Source organism: Salvelinus namaycush, unplaced genomic scaffold (assembly GCF_016432855.1).
Source record: "Salvelinus namaycush isolate Seneca unplaced genomic scaffold, SaNama_1.0 Scaffold219, whole genome shotgun sequence".
Taxonomy (NCBI): Eukaryota; Metazoa; Chordata; class Actinopteri; order Salmoniformes; family Salmonidae; genus Salvelinus; species Salvelinus namaycush.
In genome coordinates, this window is record NW_024058997.1 from 220,615 (window position 1) to 244,489 (window position 23,875).

The window sequence follows — 23,875 nt, forward strand, 5'->3', positions numbered from 1 at the left end:
CTGAATATCTCTCATCTGAACATATTTTTATAGTCTGTGCTTAATTTTTTCTTCAATGCAAGGTTTCACCTACTCTTGGTTTTGAAAGTAGTCTCTGTTTTTTCTCTCCTCCTCTCTCTCTTCACCTCTCTCTCTCCCACTCCCTCTTTCTTTCTTTCTCTCTCTCCGACTCCCTCTTTTTCTCTCTTTCCGCCCCCCTCTTTCTCTCTTTCCCACCCCCCTTTCTCTCTTTCCTACCCCGTTTCTCTCTTTCCTACCCCGTTTCTCTCTTTCCCACCCCCCGTTTCTCTCTTTCCCACCCCCCGTTTCTCTCTTTCCCACCCCCCTTTCTCTCTTTCCCACCCCCCTCTTTCTCTCTTTCCCACCCCCCTTTCTCTCTTTCCCACCCCCCCTTTCTCTCTTTCCTACCCCGTTTCTCTCTTTCCTACCCCGTTTCTCTCTTTCCCACCCCCCGTTTCTCTCTTTCCCACCCCGTTTGTCTCTCTGTCAGGCTCCAGAGGAGAGGACAGTTCAGAGGAGGATCCTCCCATGGACATCACCACGGTGCAGGACATGCTGAGTAGCCACCGCTACAAGTCCTTCAAGATCAGCATGATCCACAAGCTCCGTTTCACCACTGACGTACAGCTCGGTAAATACTCCCTACCCCACACTGGCCCGACCCTGCTCCCCCCCACCCCACACTGGCCCGACCCTGCTCCCCCCACCCCACACTGGCCCGACCCTGCTCTCCATTCTGTCCTTTGGAGCCCACAGACAACACGTTGGTCCAGCCTTCCAAGGCATTATAAAAAAAAAAATAGAGACCTTTTTGACTTTAATGTACATTAAGGTTAAACATCTGGTGATGCTATGAAATGCTGTTTATACCTTAATAGTTTTCTAAGTTGGGTCTCTCTGTTTTGAATTAGTCAGGCAGTCGTTTACCGCAGGTTAGGTTTCAGTCGGAGGACGTAGGTACGGCATGAGAAAGCAACTAAATCTCCCCTCCAATCACGTTGCCACAGGTCAGACCAGGGTCACCGGGTCACTTCCTGGAAAGCAGGATCAATCTTGTTGTTTACAACAATCTGCCATGGTAACCTCTGTACCTCCCCCCCACTGGCCCGTTGGCTTTGGTAATGAGCGTTAATTCAGACCAGGAGGAGACCGGCTACGTTCCAAATTGCACCATATTTCCTATTTAGTGTACTACTTTTGACCAGGGCCCATAGGGTTCTGGTCAAACGTAGTACACTGTATAGGGAATAGGATGGCGTTTGGGAAGCGGTGTGTCTCCTCCTGGTCTGACTGATGTCCATGAGCGGGAACATGTCCGCTGTACCGGAGACATGCTCAAACCACACAGTCCTTGTTCACAGTTGTACTTGCACTATTTTGGAACTGAGATTTGAATCAAAGTCTCTATCTTTTCTAGTCGTGAAGTTTTTACATGTGCATTAGGATACTGTTACTCTGGTCATAACTACCGTAGCACACGAGACAAATATCCTCTACTCTTAACCCCTCTCACTGTCACAGTCCATCTGTCAACCCCTCTCTGTCACAGCCCATTACAGCCCACCTGTTAACCCCTCTCTGTCACTGCCAATAGCAAATTGATGATCATTTTATTGAGCTGTATTTGTAAAATAGAATGAATAGTAATACTGATGTTTCAGGTTTGATAAAACACTCAACCTGAGGCTTTGCCAACCCATCAACTATTGGCATTTTTTTGGGCAAATGTTTCATATTCAAATGAATTATTTATCTCGTTCACAGTGTTACCCATCAGCTGTCAGACACATGTAACGACAACACCTCGCATTTTAACATATTTTAGCCGTTTTTTGTTGTTGTTGTTGTTGCATTCATGCTGATACTATTGAATTGAAACCAGGCTGCCAGCTTTGTGGAGCCTCCTCTCCCTAGGCTGACAGAGGACGGGTTCTTAAACCAGAAGACCTGTCGGATGCTCTCCCCAGTGTTTCTCAGAGATAGGGGGTTTCCTGGGGTTTCAGAGGCGACGGCAGCTAGCAAACACCACGGCTTAACCGCCAACAGATGCGTTCGGCGTGTCAGATTAAACATAGTTGGAGAAGAGCAGAAAATGCGGGGGTGGGGCGGGGAGGGGGGGGGGCGGGGAGGAGGGGGGGGGGGTTGGCCCTAAGCCTTGCTGACAAACCATTGAGGGGTTTTGTAAAGGCTGTGGGGTTTGGCTTTTTCAAAACCATCCCACACCTCCTACCCATGCCTTTAGCGTCATGATGTATTTTCCAAGAGGGCACTCCACTCTGACTGTATGATGACATCGGAGGGAATCTATTACAGTCCAAAGCTCTGGAGAAAAAGAAGGAGAGGTGGAATCATTAGGTCACTTATTTTTGGTACTGTCCATATGTAGCTTGTTTGTGGTCGCAGGTTCAGGAATGGCTGAAGAATTGTAACATTTACCTGGAGTTAACTCTGCAAATAGCACTGCTGGCCAACTTGAAAACGCATAGTCACTCGATCAATAATATAATAATAATAATACTCTTTGTAAATGAAAGAGTTTAACTTTTTCCACTATCTGTAGAAACTATGAGAATAGGAAGGTTCAGAACAGCACAGTTGCAAAAATTTCAATGGCAAATATAAATCAGAACTGGATGAGATCGATGGGAGGGGTTTAATGGGAACTGAAGGATGGGATTAAAAACAAACAAAAGATAACTCATGTAAAATATACTGTGTCTGTAAAATGTATATAGTATGTATAAGCTGGAAGTAGAAGCCCAAGTTTTGTTGTCCATTAGTTTACTCCAATTAGGGGAGGGGTGGCAGGGTTAGGGGAAAATAATAAAGACGGGAAATATATTTAAAAAAAATTTATATATATACAAATCTAAATATATACAGTTGAAGTCGGAAGTTTACATACATTTAGGTTGGAGTCATTAAAACTCGTTTTTCAACCACTCCACAAATTTCTTGTTAACAAACTATAATTTTGGCAAGTCGGTTAGGACATCTACTTTGTGCATTACACAAGTAATTTTTCCAACAATTGTTTACAGACAGATTACTTCACTTATAAGTCACTGTATCACAATTCAAGTGGGTCAGAAGTTTACATACACTAAGTTGACTGTGCCTTTAAACAGCTTGAAAAATTCCAGAAAATTATGTCATGGCTTTAGAAGCTTCTGATCGGCTAATTGACATCATTTGAGTCAATTGGAGGTGTACCTGTGGATGTATTTCAAGGTCTACCTTCAAACTCAGTGCCTCTTTGCTTGACATCATGGGAAAATCAAAAGAAATCAGCCAAGACCTCAGGGGAAAAAATTGTAGACCTCCAGAAGTCTGGTTCATCCTTGGGAGCAATTTCCAAACACCTGAAGGTACCACGTTCATCTGTACAAACAATAGTACGCAAGTATAAACACCATGGGACCACGCAGCCGTCATACCGCTCAGGAAGGAGACGCGTTCTGTCTCCTAGAGATGAACGTACTTTGGTGCGAAAAGTGCAAATCAATCCCAGAACAACAGCAAAGGACCTTGTGAAGATGCTGGAGGAAACAGGTACAAACGTATCTATATCCACAGTAAAACGAGTCCTATATCGACATAACCTGAAAGGCCGCTCACAAAGAAGAAGCCACTGCTCCAAAACCGCCATCAAAAAGCCAGACTACAGTTTGCAACTGCACATGAGGACAAAGATCGTACCTTTTGGAGAAATGTCCTCTGGTCTGATGAAACAAAAATTTAACTGTTTGGCCATAATGACCATCGTTATGTTTGGAGGAAAAAGGGGGATGCTTGCAAGCCGAAGAACACCATCCCAACTGGGAAGCACGGGGGTGGTAACATCATGTTGTGGGGGTGCTTTGCTGCAGGAGGGCCTGGTGCACTTCACAAAATAGATGGCATCATGAGAAGGAAAATTATGTGGATATATTGAAGCAACATCTCAAGACATCAGTCAGGAAGTTAAAGCTTGGTCGCAAATGGGTCTTCCAAATGGACAATGACCCCAAGCATACTTCCAAAGTTGTGGCAAAATGGCTTAAGGACAACAAAGTCAAGGTATTGGAGTGGCCATCACAAAGCCCTGACTTCAATCCCATAGAAAATGTGTGGGCAGACTGAAAAAGCGTGTGCGAGCAAGGAGGCCTACAAACCTGACTCAGTTACACCAGCTCTGTCAGGAGGAATGAGCCGAAATTCACCCAACTTATTGTGGGAAGCTTGTGGAAGGTAAACTTCTGACCCACTGGGAATGTGATGAAAGAAATAAAAGCTGAAATAAATAATTCTCTCTACTATTGTTCTGACATTTTACATTCTTAAAATAAAGCGGTGATCCTAACTGACCTAAGACAGGGGATTTACTAGGAATTAATGTCAGGAATTGTGAAAAACGGAGTTTAAATGTATTTGGCTAAGGTGTATGTAAACATCCGACTTGAACTGTATATATATATATATATATATATTTTATATATATATATATATATATATATATATATATATATATATATATATATGGGGGATTGGAAATGATGCAGACAATTACATTATCTATCAGCAATATTAAAGCTGACCCCCCCCCCCCCCCCCCCAACAAGTAAAAAAACTAATCAGGAGAGATGTTTAGGGTGGAAAGTGGTTGGGCAGTGTCCTGTGTTTCTAGCTAGTGGTACAAACTGATGTTACTTAATGTCAACACCGGGGGAGGAAAGTCCAGATTCACAGAGGCAGGAATGTCCCAGGGTCCCATAGCTCTAGGATTTATGTGGATTGAGCCAGAGGCATTAGTACCAGACAGTGTGCACAAGTCTGCAAAATCTCTGTCTGTGTGTGCTTGTATCTGGACACTGTCAAATGTGGGAGGGGCCGCGGCATGTCAAATCAAATGTTATTGGTCACATACACATGGTTAGCAGATGTTATTGCGAGAGTTGTGAAATGCTTGTGCTTCTAGATCCGACAGTGCAGCAGTATCTAACAGGTCATATCTAACAATTCCACAACAAAACCTAATATCTAACAAATTCCACAACAAAACCTAATACACACAATCTAATAAAGGAATGGGATGTGAATATATAAATATAAAATATATGGATGAGCAGTGACAGAGCGGCTAAGATGCAATAGATAGTAAAGAATAGATAGTGTAGGATGCAGTATACACTATATATATGAGATGAGTAATGTGAGATATGTTAACATTCTTGGATGTGGCATTATTAAACTGACTAGTGTTCCATGTATTAAAGTGGCCAATGATATCAAGTCTGTCGGTAGGCAGCAGCCTCTCTGTGCTAGTGGTGGCTGTTTAACAGTCTGATGGCCTTGAGATAGAAGCTGTTTTTCAATCTCTCTGTCCCAGCTTTGATGCACCTGTACTGACCTCGCCTTCTGGATGGAAGCGGGGTGAACAGGAAGTGGCTCGGGTGGTTGTTGCTCTTGATGATCTTTTTGGCCTTCCTGTGATATCGGGTGCTGTAGGTGTCATGGAGGGCAGGTCGTTTGCCCCCGGTGTTGCGTTGTGCAGACCCGCACCACCTTCTGGAGAGCCCTGCGGTTGTGGCCGGTGCCGTTATTATACCAGGCGGTGATACAGCCCGACAGGATGCTCTCAATTGTGCACCTGTAAAAGTTAGTGAGGGCTTTCGGGTGACAAGACAAATGTTTTCAGCCTCCTGAGGTTGAAGAAGGAAGACAGATGGTTGTCAGGGAGGAAAGCTGTTTTAGGGGTAGTAGTGCTGAGCGATTAGTGCTTTTTGAGGTCGTTTCAGTGCGATTATAAAAAAAAATCATCACAATTTTTTTTATTTTTTTTTAAACATGAAATGCACTATTCATTCTTTGGGTTTAATGCTGTAACAACACAGAATATAACAATGAATAAAAGTCCCATGAAGGTAGTGAATGTTTATTACCGCTTATTAACCATCATTTATTCACATTACTTTAATTAAATATTTCAGTTGTTGTGTATATTACATTAGTTTTATTTGATGACTTTATTATTTCATTCCATCATCTCATCTCTATAGAGCTGCTGTCTATGCTGTCTGACAAAATCAGTATTTTAGTAGTTCTTCAAAGTAAATAAGGCATACTATTATAACTGCTGAATACCAACTATCAATCATTTAGATCATGTATTTTCAGGTAGAGATACCTCGTGAAGAAACTGGTCTCTATGTATCCCCTCTTGATCACGCATTCTTCTGTCACATGCCTGACAAGTAGCCGCGCAATGGGTTATGGTCATTGTAGTTAATTATCACATTTTTACCTCACTAAACTGTGTAGAACACTGGCCTGTTGGAAACTACAACTCCATCACACAGTTCAGGCATGATGTTCTGATTTATCACTAGAGAAACTGCAATGCATTGATCTCACAGAGAAAACCCAGAACAAAATGGAATTCAAATAATTGAACCAACATTGGTCAATTAGTTGTTTAAAAAAACGAAAAATAACCAACATTTCGCTCAGCACTAACACCATGTCCAAAGTCCGCCATCGTGCGCAAATAGATTTTGTTCCCCCCACACCATCGCGTTCGGCGTCACAAATAGAAGCAACACGTGCAGTGTGGTCAGCATGTAAGGGGCAGAGAGGGAGGCTAGAGAGGTGGGCTTGACTTTATCTTTGCCAAACTCCCTGTGGCGCAACCAAGCTTGTAGACCAAGACCTTCCACTTCATAGTGTCGGGTTTCCTCTGTCTCTCCTGACTGGTCCACTTCATAGTGTTGGGTTTCCTCTGTCTCTCCTGACTGGTCCACTTCATAGTGTTGGGTTTCCTCTGTCTCTCCTGACTGGTCCACTTCATAGTGTTGGGTTTCCTCTGTCTCTCCTGACTGGTCCACTTCATAGTGTTGGGTTTCCTCTGTCTCTCCTGACTGGTCCACTTCATAGTGTTGGGTTTCCTCTGTCTCTCCTGACTGGTCCACTTCATAGTGTTGGGTATCCTCTGTCTCTCCTGACTGGTCCACTTCATAGTGTTGGGTTTCCTCTGTCTCTCCTGACTGGTCCACTTCATAGTGTTGGGTATCCTCTGTCTCTCCTGACTGGTCCACTTCATAGTGTTGGGTATCCTCTGTCTCTCCTGACTGGTCCACTTCATAGTGTTGGGTTTCCTCTGTCTCTCCTGACTGGTCCACTTCATAGTGTTGGGTATCCTCTGTCTCTCCTGACTGGTCCACTTCATAGTGTTGGGTTTCCTCTGTCTCTCCTGACTGGTCCACTTCATAGTGTTGGGTATCCTCTGTCTCTCCTGACTGGTCCACTTCATAGTGTTGGGTTTCCTCTGTCTCTCCTGACTGGTCCACTTCATAGTGTTGGGTTTCCTCTGTCTCTCCTGACTGGTCCACTTCATAGTGTTGGGTTTCCTCTGTCTCTCCTGACTGGTCCACTTCATAGTGTTGGGTATCCTCTGTCTCTCCTGACTGGTCCACTTCATAGTGTTGGGTTTCCTCTGTCTCTCCTGACTGGTCCACTTCATAGTGTTGGGTATCCTCTGTCTCTCCTGACTGGTCCACTTCATAGTGTTGGGTTTCCTCTCTCTCTCCTGACTGGTCCACTTCATAGTGTTGGGTTTCCTCTGTCTCTCCTGACTGGTCCACTTCATAGTGTTGGGTATCCTCTGTCTCTCCTGACTGGTCCACTTCATAGTGTTGGGTATCCTCTGTCTCTCCTGACTGGTCCACTTCATAGTGTTGGGTATCCTCTGTCTCTCCTGACTGGTCCACTTCATAGTGTTGGGTATCCTCTGTCTCTCCTGACTGGTCCACTTCATAGTGTTGGGTATCCTCTGTCTCTCCTGACTGGTCCACTTCATAGTGTTGGGTATCCTCTCTCTCTCCTGACTGGTCCACTTCTTCCTCAGGGCTTCAGATTCAAATAAAATCAAATGTTATTGGTCACATACGCATGGTTAGCAGATGTTAATGCGAGTGTAGCAAAAATGGTTGTGCTTCTAGTTCCCGACAGTGCAGTAATATCTAACATGTAATCTAACAATTTCACAACTACCTAATATACACAAATCAAAAGGGAGGGAATAAGAATGGATACATATAAATATATGGATGAGCAATGACCGAGCGGCATAGGCAAGATGGTATAAAATACAGTATATACATATGAGATGAGTAATGTAAGATATGGTAACATAATTAAAGTGGCATTGTTTAAAGTGACTCGTGAGTCTATGTAGGCAGCAGCCTCTCTGAGTTTAGTGATGGCTGTTTAGCAGTCTTATGGCCTTGAGATAGAAGCTGTTTTACCAGTCTCTCGGTCCCAACTTTGATGCACCTGTACTGACCTCGCCTTCTGAATGGTAGCAAGGTGAACAGGCAGTGGGTTCGGGGTGGTTGTTGTCCTTGATGATCTTTTTGACCTTCCTGTGACATCGGGATTCTTGCCGCACCAAGCGTCCCACTGTTGTCTCTTTGACTGACGACACTGGATCTAGCTGCTTTTCCCACAAAAGACCACCTCCGTGACAGAATACTCTGCCCAGCGTCACTGCTGGGGTCCACCTCCACCCAGAGAGCCCAGCTCTGGGCTTCTTCCTAATTGATGCAAATGAGAAAAGATGGTGGCGGCAGCCATGCAATGCTGCTGGTTTAATAAAGCTTGTTAACCGCGGTGAGGGAAATGAATGGGTCGAATTACCGGGGCGGTTATTGGAAAAGTGTCGTCTCTCGTTACAGTTTGGAACAACTCACTCACAGATGGTCGGCGGTCTTCTCTTCTCCCCCTATAAGAGAATGGGCTGATGGCCCTGGAAGGCAGTTAGAGGAGGTAGGGGGGGGGGGGGTAGTCGTGTAAGACAGGGGGGTCTGGGGGTGCCAGCCCCCCATCTTAATTTTTCTAATAACCCTCAATGGTGATGCTCAATCTGCCCCCTTCACATAGCATTAGGCGAGGCCTCTGTCACGGAATTGGATTAGGGCTTGTTATAGCAACCAATTCCATGTGGCCAAGGAAAAATAGGGTGGCAATTTAATAACCATTATCATCAATACAAGTGACTGAGTCCATATTACATCAGTGGCTGTGATGTATAGAGTGGAAGTGAGAATCTGCCGGGATCCTTCTGATTCCCCTTTAGTGGTGATCTGTAATTGTCAATCCTGTAGAGCAGAAGAAGGGGGAAAAAAAATAAATCTTTAATCAGATATTTTATCCGGGTAATTAATGTGATTTGCCTAAGTTGTATACACTTAGGATGACACACTATTTACCAACGTGAAACTTGCACATGAACATACATTTTGGAGGAGGGGGTGCCATGTACACCAAAACGCAACACTTTTCGAATTTGAATCTGTCAAAATGACTCATTTTGGGCTTTTTAAATTGAGGCAATGGAAGAGGCACTAGTGGCCTCGAATGCCTTACCTCTAAAATCCAAACTGAGATTTTTACAGAAAACTCAACCTTAAAGAGAAGAATAAGGGGTGAAGGAAAGCGACCTCTATTTTCAATGATGACAGACAAAAAACAGACTTCCTCCATCAAAGCAGTCCCATTTGTCTCCCAGTACTCCATGTTGTCTCCATGTTTTCAACCCAGTACTCTGTGTGGCTGCGATTGGGTATGCGTCCCAAAATGGCACCCTATTCACTAATAGTGCACTACTTTTGACCATAGGGCTCTGGCCAAAAGAGGGGCACTAAATAGGGAATAGGGAGCCATTTGAGACGCGGTAGAGGATCTTTCTGTTCCCTGTGGAATGGTGACCATCGTTTGATTGACAGCCGGAATCATCTTTCTGCCCTTTTGCCTGCACTCCCTCACATTAACCGCTCTGATTGACAGCCGGCTTCCAGTGTTTTTTCTGGATATTAAAAGTGGCTTAGGTAATGGGTGTGGCAGGGGCGTGACAATGGGTGCTGGATTTCAGATCATTTTTGAGCCCCCACCCCATCTTGGCAGTGTAGAGATTGAAAAAAATATATATATATATTTAAGGTAATTTCCTGTAATTCTACACATTTCTCCATGGAGAGGAGATTAATTGTTTCAGTTTTATAGCAAATTCCCTGCAATTCTACATATTCTGCCATGGCTAATGCTGTGTTCTTTTGCTCAAACATAATAATAATTAATTAATTAATTGTTTTATTATTATTATTATTATTGTTTTGGGAATTTTCAGTTCTCCCTGACTATCTAGCTTTTATTTTGGTGATTGTTAAAATATATAGATCCATTATTTTTTTTCTACATTGTTTATCTTGTTTAGTCGTTGAAGTTTAACACTGAAAGTGTTTTTCCAATGTATTTTCAGTGTGGCCTGCCCAAGGATTTCAACGCCAAACGAATCCCTGGGTTCATCTCTCCGCCCCCCCTTTTGCCTCACATTAACCGCTCTGATTGACAGCTGACACATCTGTCATAGACCATAGGCCCCACTCTCTTTCTCTCTCTCTCTGTGTGTGTGTGTGTGTGTGTGTGTGTGTGTGTGTGTCTAGCCTATCCTCCATTACCTTTATAGAGAGCATCAAAAAGCAGTTGTCATCCAACCCACTGGCTTGCCTGATAACCAAATGAAAACATTAACAAAACAGGAGAGAAACACACAAAGTATACCAAACCTGTCTCCATTGGAGGTATTGCAAGAGCCCGAGATGTCCCCATTCTGTCGAGTCATCCCGTTCAGGGAATTTAAGGTGCTATTTTTATGGCCATGTACCGGCACAGCAGTTAAAATAAACAGTAATTCAATAGATTAGCGTTTTAAAATACGTTTCCTCAGCCTAATGACAAACATCAACACTAAATGTCCTCACTTTTATGACGTTGTTGCTTTGGTTACCAAGTTGTTTATCAAAGGGGCGTTTTATGAAGGGGCATCGATTCTGGAATAAAGGCCGTTAATGGCAGAAACGTCAAGATTTTTAACTTTGCTTAAATAAAACGTTCCGTTTTTTTTATTGGTGAACGAGTGTTGGTGGAGCCGCCACATCTTTTCTAACGGCTATTTAGGAAGAACTTACTGACTGAACAGAAACCTTTAAAAAAAAAAAAAAGGTAAAATGACGCTGCAAGCTTTTATTTTGGGTTCTGTAGGAGTAACGACAGTTGAATTAAGCCGATGAGGTATCCTATAAGTCATATTCTTCAAGAATCAATGGGTAATATCATTCATTTAAAAGTCCCAAAAAAACAATTGAACCTTTAATTTCAAACCTGCTTTCTCGCAATGTGTGAGGAATATTGTTTGTCCCGTATACCTGGTTAGCGATTTTGATTGAATAGGAGCCACTATAGATCCCCCCCCTCCTGGGGAATCTGTCTGTACTTAATCTACTGTGTCAGATCTCTAGGTCTATGGACATCTCCAGCATCCATTTGACTGTGTGTGTGGGTATATATGTGTGCACAGCCAGCAGCAGCAGGGGCCGGGCGACAGTGATAACAGATTAGCACTGTGAATGACCATTAACGGCACACAGCACCATCATTTTCACACAACAACAAAAAAAACGGATTCTGGCCGACGCTTTACACAGTGACAATCCACGGGAGATGCTGTTGTGTCCCACAACAAAATGGAGGATGGAGAGACCATTCGGTACGGAGTACATGATTTGACCTCTGCCATCTCTCTCTCTCTCTACCCCCCCCCCCCCCCCCCCTCCACTCTTTCTCCTCCTTTCTCACTCCCTGTCCCTCATGCAGGCATCTCGGGGGAGAAGGTGGAGATTGACCCCGTCACCAACCAGAAGACCAGCACCAAGTTCTGGATCCGACAGAAACCTATCTCCATCGATTCAGACCACCTCTGTGCCTGTGACCTTGTGGAGGAGAGGAGCCCCAGTGAGTACCATCGTTGTGTGTGTGTGTGTGTGTGTGTGTGTGTGTGTGTGTGTGTGTGTGTGTGTGTGTGTGTGTGTGTGTGTGTGTGTGTGTGTGTGTGTGTGTGGTAACACACAAGGTCACTGACTGGTAAACACACATCCCCCCCTCATACTGAAAGCACTCATTTTTCTCGGGATCATAGTCATCTTTGACTGTATATTCCTCTGGTTTGACTCAGCAGTGCTGAGACCTTCCATAAGTGGCTGTAAAACACCAGAAGTAAAAATAGCCTATATTACAAGTCAATGGGGGTACTGGATTCAGTGATCTCTCTTCAGATTGTACTTTGCGACGAAGCAGATGTCTTATTTTAACTGACATCAAATACAGATTGTAACCGTTGAAGCTGCCTAGCATTTCTACAACGGTCTCCCCCCCTACACGTCCACCAGGCTGAAAGAACTGTGTGTGTGTGTGTGTGTGTGTGTGTGTGTGTTAGCCTATCTCTGTTAACCCACCATCATCTCCTGCCATCTGTAATAAAGTCCTGTAGTCGAAGACCTCCTCTCTTTTCTCCCCGAGCGTCCGCCGCCCGAGCTTCAATCACCGTCCGCTGTAGAGGCTGCTTTAATCAGCCTGGCAGTCTGCATCTCTCCCTCTCTGTTCACACTGCTTTACCAATACCCAGTCTGCATCTCTCCCTCTCTGTTCACACTGCATTACCAATACCCAGTCTGCATCTCTCCCTCTCTGTTCACACTGCTTTACCAATACCCAGTCTGCATCTCTCCCCCTCTGTTCACACTGCATTACCAATACCCAGTCTGCATCTCTCCCTCTCTGTTCACACTGCTTTACCAATACCCAGTCTGCATCTCTCCCTCTCTGTTCACACTGCTTTACCAATACCCAGTCTGCATCTCTCCCCCTCTGTTCACACTGCATTACCAATACCCAGTCTGCATCTCTCCCTCTCTGTTCACACTGCATTACCAATACCCAGTCTGCATCTCTCCCTCTCTGTTCACACTGCTTTACCAATACCCAGTCTCCATCTCTCCCCCTCTGTTCACACTGCATTACCAATACCCAGTCTCCATCTCTCCCCCTCTGTTCACACTGCATTACCAATACCCAGTCTGCATCTCTCCCCCTCTGTTCACACTGCTTTACCAATACCCAGTCTGCATCTCTCCCTCTCTGTTCACACTGCATTACCAATACCCAGTCTGCATCTCTCCCTCTCTGTTCACACTACATTACCAATACCCAGTCTGCATCTCTCCCTCTCTGTTCACACTGCTTTACCAATACCCAGTCTGCATCTCTCCCCCTCTGTTCACACTGCTTTACCAATACCCAGTGTCCATCTCTCCCTCACATAGACAGCATCCACCCCTAAGGACCTATGCCCCCTATCCTCTCCCTCCCACGTCCCCTGCTTACCTCTTCTCTTCTCCCACCCGTGTCCATCGATATTGGCCCCGGCTAACCCACATCTCCCTCGGCTAACCCACGTCTCCCTCGGCTAACCCACGTCTCCCCCGGCTAACCCGCGTCTCCCCCGGCTAACCCGCGTCTCCCCCGGCTAACCCGCGTCTCCCCCGGCTAACCCACGTCTCCCCCGGCTAAACCCACGTCTCCCTCGGCTAAACCCACGTCTCCCTCGGCTAAACCCACGTCTCCCTCGGCTAAACCCACGTCTCCCTCGGCTAACCCACGTCTCCCTCGGCTAACCCGCGTCTCCCTCGGCTAACCCGCGTCTCCCTCGGCTAACCCGCGTCTCCCCCGGCTAACCCTCGGCTAACCCGCGTCTCCCCCGGCTAACCCGCGTCTCCCCCGGCTAACCCGCGTCTCCCCCGGCTAACCCGCGTCTCCCCCGGCTAACCCGCGTCTCCCCCGGCTAACCCGCGTCTCCCCCGGCTAACCCGCGTCTCCCCCGGCTAACCCGCGTCTCCCCCGGCTAACCCACGTCTCCCTCTAAGAGCTCATTCCTCTGCGTCGCTGGGGCTCAACACTCCGTTGACCTGGTAATTGGCACAGGGGCCCAGCTCTCTCTCTCTCTCTCTCTCTCTCTCTATCGAGCGGTTCTACATGACTAGGTAAAGAAGACTGCACGAAGATTAATGAAGGCCGGCTAATGCAGGAGTGAAAGGGGGATGAGTGGGAAGGAGAAGAGGGGAAGGAGAAGAGGGGAAGGAGAAGAGGGGAAGGAGAAGAGGGGAAGGAGAAGAGGGGAAGGAGAAGAGGGGAAGGAGAAGAGGGGAAGGAGAATGGGGGAAGGAGGAAGGGGAGAAGGGGGGAAGGAGAAGGGGAGAATGCTGCTTTTCGACACCTCCACTGAGTGGAAGTTAGAACTGCAGTTGTCACAGTGTCTCTTTCATTGCCTCTGTTACATATTGTTGTTATGTAATCCACTAATTCCGTTGTGTTGTCGTGTCCTTGACATGTTTGCTTCGTGGCTAACCAGTGCCTGTTTGTAAGGCAATGCGATGGATAGAGTTCTGCAGGTTTTCTACGTCATCGAATCAAAATCAAATCAAACTTTGTCACATGCGTCGAATACAGGTGTAGACCTTGCCGTGAAATGTTTACTTACAGCACAAATCCTTAACCAACAGTGCAGTTCAAGAAAGAGTTAAGAAAATATTATAAAAAAGAACACAATAAAATAACAATAACGAGACTATATACAGGGTGTACCGGTACTGAGTCAGTGTGCGGGGGTACAGGTCAGAGGTGATTTGTACATGTAGGTGGGGGTGAAGTGACTATGCATGGATAATAAACGAGTAGCAGCAGTGTAAACACAAATGGAGGGGGTCAATGTAAATAGTCCTGGTGGCCATTTTGATTATTTGTTCAGCATTCTTATGGCTTGGGGGTAGAAGCTGTTAAGGAGCCTTTTGGACCTAGACTTGGCGCTCCGGTACCGTTTGCCGTGCGGGAGTAGAGTGAACAGTCTATGACTGGGGTGGCTGGAGTCTTTGACAATTTTTAGGGCCTTCCTCTGACACTGCCTGGTATAGAGGTCCTGGATGGCAGGAAGCTTGGTCCCAGTGATGACTGGGCTGTACGCACTACCCTCTGTAGTGCCTTACGGTCAGATGCCGAGCCGTTGCCATACCAGGCGGTGATGCAATCGGACAGGATGCTCTCGATGGTGCAGCTGTAGAACTTTTTGAGGATCTGTTAGGTTTTCTCTTTGAGTTCCGTGGGGAACAGTGTAGTAAAGGAGTCTTTGTGTCACGTTCACTCACCGGGTTGTGTGTGTGTGTGGGGTTGGGTGTGTGTGTGGGGTTGGGGTTGGGTGTGTGTGTGGGGTTGGGGTTGGGTGTGTGTGTGGGGTTGGGGTTGGGTGTGTGTGGGGTTGGGGTTGGGTGTGTGTGTGGGGGGTTGGGTGTGTGTGGGGGGTTGGGTGTGTGTGTGGGGGGTTGGGTGTGTGTGGGGGGTGGGTTGGGTGTGTGTGGGGGTTAGGGTGTGTGGGGGGTTAGGGTGTGTGGGAGGGGGTTGGGTCTGTGTGTTTGTGGGGGGTGGTTGGATATGTGTGTGTGGGGGGTTGGGTGTGTGTGGGGGGTTGGGTGTGTGTGTGGGGGGTTGGGTGTGTGGGGGGGGGGGGTTGGGTATGTGTGTGTGTGGGAGGGGGTTGGGTCTGTGTGTTTGTGGGGGGTGGTTGGGTATGTGTGTTTGTGGGGGGTGGTTGGGTATGTGTGTGTGTGTGTGGGGGGTGGTTGGGTTGGGTGTGTGTGTGTGGGAGGGGGTTGGGTCTGTGTGTGGGGGGTTGGGTGTGTGTGTGTGGGGGGGGGTTGGGTATGTGTGTGTGTGCACATGTGGGGGGGGGGGGGGGACGGATGGACGAGAACAGCAGTGACCAAAGTAGACTTTTCTCTTCATTTGAAAAGGGGGTTTTGCAGGGGAGGGAGTGTGTAAATGATTACAATGAACCTTGAACTTGGGACAAGCGTTCACTGTCACATCGCCAAGCAGGGGGGAAGAATGGAGTTATTGACTTTAAATGGGAAGCATGTGTGGCTATGAAAGACCCCAAAAGTATCATGTTCCCATAATCAGTATCACACCAAACAAGCAGCCAGCCCCCCCCCCCCCCCCACCTCTGCTGCCCACCCCACTCAATCACTTTTTTTCCTCCAAGTCTCTTGACAAACGTAACCCGTGCATATGTTTTTGTGTGCACTCTGTGGCACCTGACAAGGATAGCCTATTTCGCCTGCAGGGAAGTACAAATATGACATTCTGTTTTTTTTTGTTTTTTCCCAGTCCACAAGTACGGCAGAAAGCATGTTATCAACACCAGTTTATGCTGATGTTGGCCTGGTGCTATGCAATCGTAGTTATAAAAAATAAAGTGCAGAAATTGAATAATATTTATATATTTTTCCCCACTTTAACCTATTAAATGAAAAATAAATTCTGACAGCTTATTTTGCCCAATTAGATGGTACAGCTTTACCTCGGCTCATTAACGAACCAATCCCTAGACCTTTTAGTAACTAAGGACCTATGTCTGGTTTATATTGAAGATTTTGTCTATTTGGATGGTGTACGCATCCCCTCGGCTAGGCCTCTCCTCGGCTTTGAGTGGATATGACACTTACATGGCTTGCCTTTCAAATCAGACAATAGCGTGATTAATGAGGTGCAGACGGTGAAAGGGAGTCGCGGTTGGCGAGCGTCGCAAGAGGTGCTCATCGCTCCTCTGATCTATTCATCAACTGCTCCTCAAAATGGGGGGGGGGGGTCGACCGCCTGGGTCCCTCTCCAGGGAGGGGGAGTAGAAGGGGGAGGGAGGCGGAGATATCCTGGGTCATTTCAGGAGGTCTTGGTTTTGAGCCCTGAGGTACTCCAGAGCCTCTGGGGAATAAGAGTGCAACTAAGGTCTCGTGCAGGTTTGATTAGGTTTGTGATAAAAGACACCAGAAGCCATGTCCAGTTTTATATGGTGTCGTCGCCACTTTATAGTATATTTTCACGCAGTGCCAGTTGATTTTAACTGAACAAATTCCCCAAATGCATTTCGGAATACTTTTTAAATCCACTTCAGTCAGTGTAGATGAAGGGGAGGAGACAGGTTAAAGAATGATTTTAAGCCTTGAGACATAGATTGTGTATGTGTGCCATTCAGAGGGTGAACGGGCAAGACAAAATAACCACTCCACTACAGCCCTGTGAATGGGGGCGTGCTCGGCCCTCCGTTTCCTGTAGTTCACGGTCAGCTCCTTTGTCTTGCTAATGTTTAGGGAGAGGTTGTTATCCTGGCACCACATGGTCTCTGACCTCCTCCCTATAGGCTGTCTCATCGGTGATCAGGCCGACCACCGTCAAGTCGTCGGCAAACTCAATGATGATTTTGAGAGTCGTGCGCCGGCCATGCAGTCCTAGGTCAACAGGGAGTACAGGACAGGACTCAGCACCCACCCCTGAGGAGCCCCGTGTTGAGGATGTGTTGTGGCGGATGTGTGCTGCCTACCCTCATCACATGGGGGCGGCCCGTTAGGAAGTCCAGGATCCAGATCAGCGCATGATCTAAGTACGCATAGTGGTAATCTGTCTGCGGCCTTGTGAATGTTAACCTGTTTAAAGGTCTTACAGCGGCTACGGAGAGCGTGATCACACAGTCGTCCTGAACAGCTGGTGTTCTCACGCATGGCTCAGTGTTCCTTGCCTCGAAGCGAGCATAGAAGGCATTTTGCTCGTCTGGTAGGCTTGTGTCACTGGGTTTCCTTTTGTAATCCATGATAGTTTGCAAGCCCTGACACATCTGACGAGCGTCAGAGCCGGTGTAGCAGGATTCGATCTTAGTCCTGTGTTAAGCTTTGCCTGTTTGATGGTTCGTCGGAGGGCGTAGTGGGATTTCTTATAAGCGTTTGGGTTAGTGTTTCGCTCCTTGAAAGTGGCAGCTCTAACCTTTAGCTCAGTGCGGATGTTGCCTGTAATCCATGGCTTCTGGTTGGGATATGTACGTACGGTCACTGTTGGGACGACGATGCACTTATTAATGAAGCTGGTGACTGATGTGGTAAATGAACAATACATGTTATTAAGGTAAATACTCCTCATTGTTATCAGATTAATCCTGGAACATATTCCAGGAAGTGCTAGCAAAACAGTCCTGTGGGTTTATGTTACACTTCATCGGACCACATCCAAATTAAGCACGTCACTGGTAATTTGTGTGTTTTTGCTTTTTATAAGTCTCTGCATGTGGAGTAAAAGTAATTTAGATTTTTTTTTACACCTCTAATTGCACAGGTGACATGCTGGACGAAATTAGGTAAAACAGATTTCAGTTTTCCTGCATTCAACTTAGCAAGTATAAAGGAGTTCGTTCTGTGGTAAAATTGACTGATTTCTGATAGGATGGAACTAAGGGGTGTGCAGAATAGTGTCATGACACACTCCCACAAAGATTTTCCACACGGCTGCGTCAGTTACGGCTTAGCGACCCACTCTTTGGAACCAGACTCTATTCTTGCCGGTGTCAGAGTTAATCTTACCCCCCCAATGAAGGGATACATAAGTCTCTATTCTTACCCCCCTAATGAAGGGATACATAAGTCTCTATTCTTACCCCCCTAATGAAGGGATACATAAGTCTCTATTCTTACCCCCCCCCCCCCCAATGAAGGGATACATAAGTCTCTATTCTTACCCCCCCCCCCCCCCCAATGAAGGGATACATACGTCTCTATTCTTACCCCCCCCAATGAAGCGATACATAAGTCTCTATTCTTACCCCCCTAATGAAGGGATACATACGTCTCTATTCTTACCCCCCCCAATGAAGGGATACATAAGTCTCTATTCTTACCCCCCTAATGAAGGGATACATACGTCTCTATTCTTACCCCCCCCCAATGAAGGGATACATAAGTCTCTATTCTTACCCCCCTAATGAAGGGATACATACGTCTCTATTCTTACCCCCCTAATGAAGGGATACATAAGTCTCTATTCTTACCCCCCCAATGAAGGGATACATACGTCTCTATTCTTACCCCCCCCCAATGAAGGGATACATAAGTCTCTATTCTTACCCCCCTAATGAAGGGATACATACGTCTCTATTCTTACCCCCCCCAATGAAGGAATACATAAGTCTCTATTCTTACCCCCCTAATGAAGGGATACATACGTCTCTATTCTTACCCCCCCCAATGAAGGGATACATAAGTCTCTTTTCTTACCCCCCCCCCCCCCCCCCAATGAAGGGATACATAAGTCTCTATTCTTACCCCCCCCCCCCCCCCCCCCAATGAAGGGATACATAAGTCTCTATTCTTACCCCCCCAATGAAGGGATTACATAAGTCTCTATTCTTACCCCCCCAACGAAGGGATACATAAGTCTCTATTCTTACCCCCCCCCCCAATGAAGGGATACATAAGTCTCTATTCTTACCCCCCAATGAAGGGATTACATAAGTCTCTATTCTCTATTCAATGAAGGGATTACATAGGTCTCTATTCTTACCCCCCCAACGAAGGGATACATAAGTCTCTATTCATACCCCCCTAATGAAGGGATACATAAGTCTCTATTCTTACCCCCCCCCCTAATGAAGGGATACAAAAGTCTCTTCTTACCCCCCAATGAAGGGATTACATAAGTCTCTATTCCTACCCCCCTAATGAAAGGATTACATAAATCTCTATTCTCTATTCAATGAAGGGATTACATAAGTCTCTATTCTCTATTCAATGAAGGGATTACATAAGTCTCTATTCTTACCCCCCCTAATGAAGGGATACATAAGTCTCTATTCTTACCCCCCCCCCCTAATGAAGGGATACATAAGTCTCTATTCTTACCCCCCCCCCTAATGAAGGGATACATAAGTCTCTATTCTTACCCCCCAATGAAGGGATTACATAAGTCTCTATTCTTACCCCCCCTAATGAAGGGATTACATAAATCTCTATTCTCTATTCAATGAAGGGATTACATAAGTCTCTATTCTCTATTCAATGAAGGGATTACATAAATCTCTATTCTCTATTCAATGAAGGGATTACATAAATCTCTATTCTTACCCCCCAATGAAGGGATTACATAAGTCTCTATTCTCTATTCAATGAAGGGATTACATAAATCTCTATTCTCTATTCAATGAAGGGATACATAAGTCTCTATTCTTACCCCCCAATGAAGGGATTACATAAGTCTCTATTCTTACCCCCCAATGAAGGGATTACATAAGTCTCTATTCTTACCCCCCAATGAAGGGATTACATAAATCTCTATTCTTACCCCCCAATGAAGGGATTACATAAGTCTCTATTCTTACCCCCCAAGGAAGGGATACATAAGTCTCTATTCTCTATTCAATGAAGGGATTACATAAGTCTCTATTCTCTATTCAATGAAGGGATTACATAAGTCTCTATTCTTACCCCCCCCAATGAAGGGATTACATAAGTCTCTATTCTCTATTCAATGAAGGGATTACATAAGTCTCTATTCTCTATTCAATGAAGGGATTACATAAATCTCTATTCTCTATTCAATGAAGGGATTACATAAATCTCTATTCTTACCCCCCAATGAAGGGATTACATAAGTCTCTATTCTTACCCCCCTAATGAAGGGATTACATAAGTCTCTATTCTCTATTCAATGAAGGGATTACATAAGTCTCTATTCTTACCCCCCTAATGAAGGGATTACATAAGTCTCTATTCTTACCCCCCTAATGAAGGGATTACATAAATCTCTATTCTCTATTCAATGAAGGGATTACATAAATCTCTATTCTTACCCCCCTAATGAAGGGATTACATAAGTCTCTATTCTTACCCCCCTAATGAAGGGATTACATAAATCTCTATTCTCTATTCAATGAAGGGATACATAAGTCTCTATTCTCTATTCAATGAAGGGATTACATAAGTCTCTATTCTCTATTCAATGAAGGGATACATAAGTCTCTATTCTTACCCCCCAATGAAGGGATTACATAAGTCTCTATTCTTACCCCCCTAATGAAGGGATTACATAAATCTCTATTCTCTATTCAATGAAGGGATTACATACGTCTCTATTCTCTATTCAATGAAGGGATTACATAAATCTCTATTCTCTATTCAATGAAGGGATTACATAAATCTCTATTCTTACCCCCCCTAATGAAGGGATACTTAAGTCTCTATTCTTACCCCCCCCCCCAATGAAGGGATACATAAGTCTCTATTCTTACCCCCCCCCCCCCCCCCCCCCCATGAAGGGATACATAAGTCTCTATTCTTACCCCCCTAATGAAGGGATTACATAAGTCTCTATTCTTACCCCCCCCCCCCCCCCCCCCCAATGAAGGGATACATAAGTCTCTATTCTTACCCCCCTAATGAAGGGATACATAAGTCTCTATTCTTACCCCCCCCCCCCTAATGAAGGGATTACATAAGTCTCTATTCTTACCCCCCCCCCCCCCAATGAAGGGATACATAAGTCTCTATTCTTACCCCCCTAATGAAGGGATACATAAGTCTCTATTCTTACCCCCCCCTAATGAAGGGATACATAAGTCTCTATTCTTACCCCCCCCCCCCCCCCCAATGAAGGGATACATAAGTCTCTATTCTTACCCCCCCCCCCCCCCCCCCCCCCCATGAAGGGATACATAAGTCTCTATTCTTACCCCCCCCAATGAAGGGATACATAAGTCTCTATTCTTACCCCCCCCTAATGAAGGGATACATAAGTCTCTATTCTTACCCCCCTAATGAAGGGATTACATAAGTCTCTATTCTTACCCCCCCTAATGAAGGGATACATAAGTCTCTATTCTTACCCCCCAATGAAGGGATACATAAGTCTCTATTCTTACCCCCCCCCCCCCCCCCCCCAATGAAGGGATACATAAGTCTCTATTCTTACCCCCCTAATGAAGGGATACATAAGTCTCTATTCTTACCCCCCCTAATGAAGGGATACATAAGTCTCTATTCTTACCCCCCCCCCCCCCCCCCCCAATGAAGGGATTACATAAGTCTCTATTCTTACCCCCCCTAATGAAGGGATACATAAATCTCTATTCTTACCCCCCCCCCCCCCCCCCCCCCCAATGAAGGGATTACATAAGTCTCTATTCTTACCCCCCCTAATGAAGGGATACATAAGTCTCTATTCTTACCCCCCTAATGAAGGGATACATAAGTCTCTATTCTTACCCCCCTAATGAAGGGATTACATAAGTCTCTATTCTTACCCCCCCCAATGAAGGGATACATAAGTCTCTATTCATACCCCCCTAATGAAGGGATACATAAGTCTCTATTCTTACACCCCTAATGAAGGGATACAAAAGAGTCTATATTGTTCTAATCAAATGTTATTGGTCACATACACATGGTTAGCAGATGTTAATGCGAGTGTAGAGAAATGCTTGTACTTCTAGTTCCGGCAGTGCAGTAATATCTAACAAATTCACAACGACTACCATACACACAAATGTAAGGGGATGGAATAAGAATATGTACATATAAATATATGGATGAGCGATGGCTGTGCGGCATAGGCAAGATGCAGTAGATGGTATAGAATAGAATACAGTATATACATATGAGATGAGTAATGTAGGATATGTAGACATTATTAAAGTGGGATTATTTAAAGTGACTAGGGATACCTTTATTAAATCCATTTATTTAAGTGGCCAGTAATTTGAGTCTGTATGTTGGCAGCAGCCTCTCTATGTTAGTGATGGCTGTTTTAACAGTCTGATGACCTTAAGATAGAAGCTGTTTTTCGGGGACTCTGTCCCAGCTTTGATGCACCTGTACTGACCTCACCTTCTAGATGATAGTGGGGTGAACAGGCAGTGGCTCGGGTGGTTGTTGTCCTTGATTATCTTTTTGGCCTTCCTGTGACATCGGGTGGTGTAGGTGTCCTGGAGGGCAGGTAGTTTGCCTCCAGTGATGCGTTGTGCAGACTGCACTACCCTCTGGAGAGCCTTGCAGTTGAGGGCGGTGCAGTTGCCGTACCAGGCGGTGATACAGCCCGACAGGATGCTCTCAATTGTGCATCTGTAAAAGTTTGTGAGGGTTTTAGGTGACAAGCCACATTTCTTAAGCCTCCTGAGGTTGAAGAGGCGCTGTTGCACCTTCTTCACCACGCTGTCTGTGTGGGTGGACCATTTCAGTTTGCCCATGATGTGTACGCCGAGGAACTTTAAACTTTCCACTAGAGGTCGACCGAATATGATTTTTTTAACACCGATACTGATTATTGGAGGACCAAAAAAAGCCGATACCGATTAATCGGCAGATTTTTATATATATATTTGTAATAATGACAATTACAACACTACTGAATGAACAATGTACACTTTTATTTTAACTTAATATAAATAAAATCAATTTAGTCTCAAATAAATAACGAAACATGTTCAATTTGGTTTAAATAATGCAAAAACACAGTGTTGGGGAAGAAAGTAGAAGTGTAATATGTGCGGTGTAAAAAAGCTAATGTTTAAGTTCCTTGCTCAGAACATGAGAACATATGAAAGCTGGTGATTCCTTTTAACATGAGTCTTCAATATTCCCAGTTAGGAAATTTTAGGTTGTAGTTATTATAGGATTTATGACGCGTCAACTATTTCCCTCTAAACCATTTGTATTTCATATACCTTTGACTATTGGATGTTCTTATAGGCACTATAGTATTGCCAGTCTAATCTCGGGAGTTGATAGGTTTGAAGTCATAAACAGCGCTGTGCTTCAAGCATTGCTGAGAGCTGCTGGCAAACGCAGTAAAGTGCTGTTTTAATGAATGCTTACGAGCCTGCTGCTGCCTACCACCGCTCAGTCAGACTGCTCTATCAAATATCAAATCATAGACTTAATTATAATATAATAAACACACAGAAATACAAGCCTTAGTTCATTAATATGGTCAAATCCGGAAACTATAATTTCGAAAACAAAATGTTTATTCTTTCAGTGAATATTTTATCGAATGGGTGGCAACACTAAGTCTAAATATTGCTGTTACATTGCAAAACCTTAAATGTTATGTCATAATTATGTACAATTCTGGTAAATTAATTACG

The 23,875-nt window shown here is 45.1% G+C and overlaps 1 protein-coding gene across 1 annotated transcript in view; it reads left to right on the forward strand.

Annotated features, from left to right (window-relative positions):
• Positions 1–23,875, forward strand: part of mapkap1 (MAPK associated protein 1) — a 104,995-nt gene that overhangs the window by 70,543 nt on the left and 10,577 nt on the right. The window contains exons 9-10 of the mRNA XM_038984162.1: positions 491–631; positions 11,689–11,826. Of these exons, the coding sequence (XP_038840090.1) occupies positions 491–631; positions 11,689–11,826 (279 nt within the window). The remainder of the gene's footprint in view (positions 1–490; positions 632–11,688; positions 11,827–23,875) is intronic.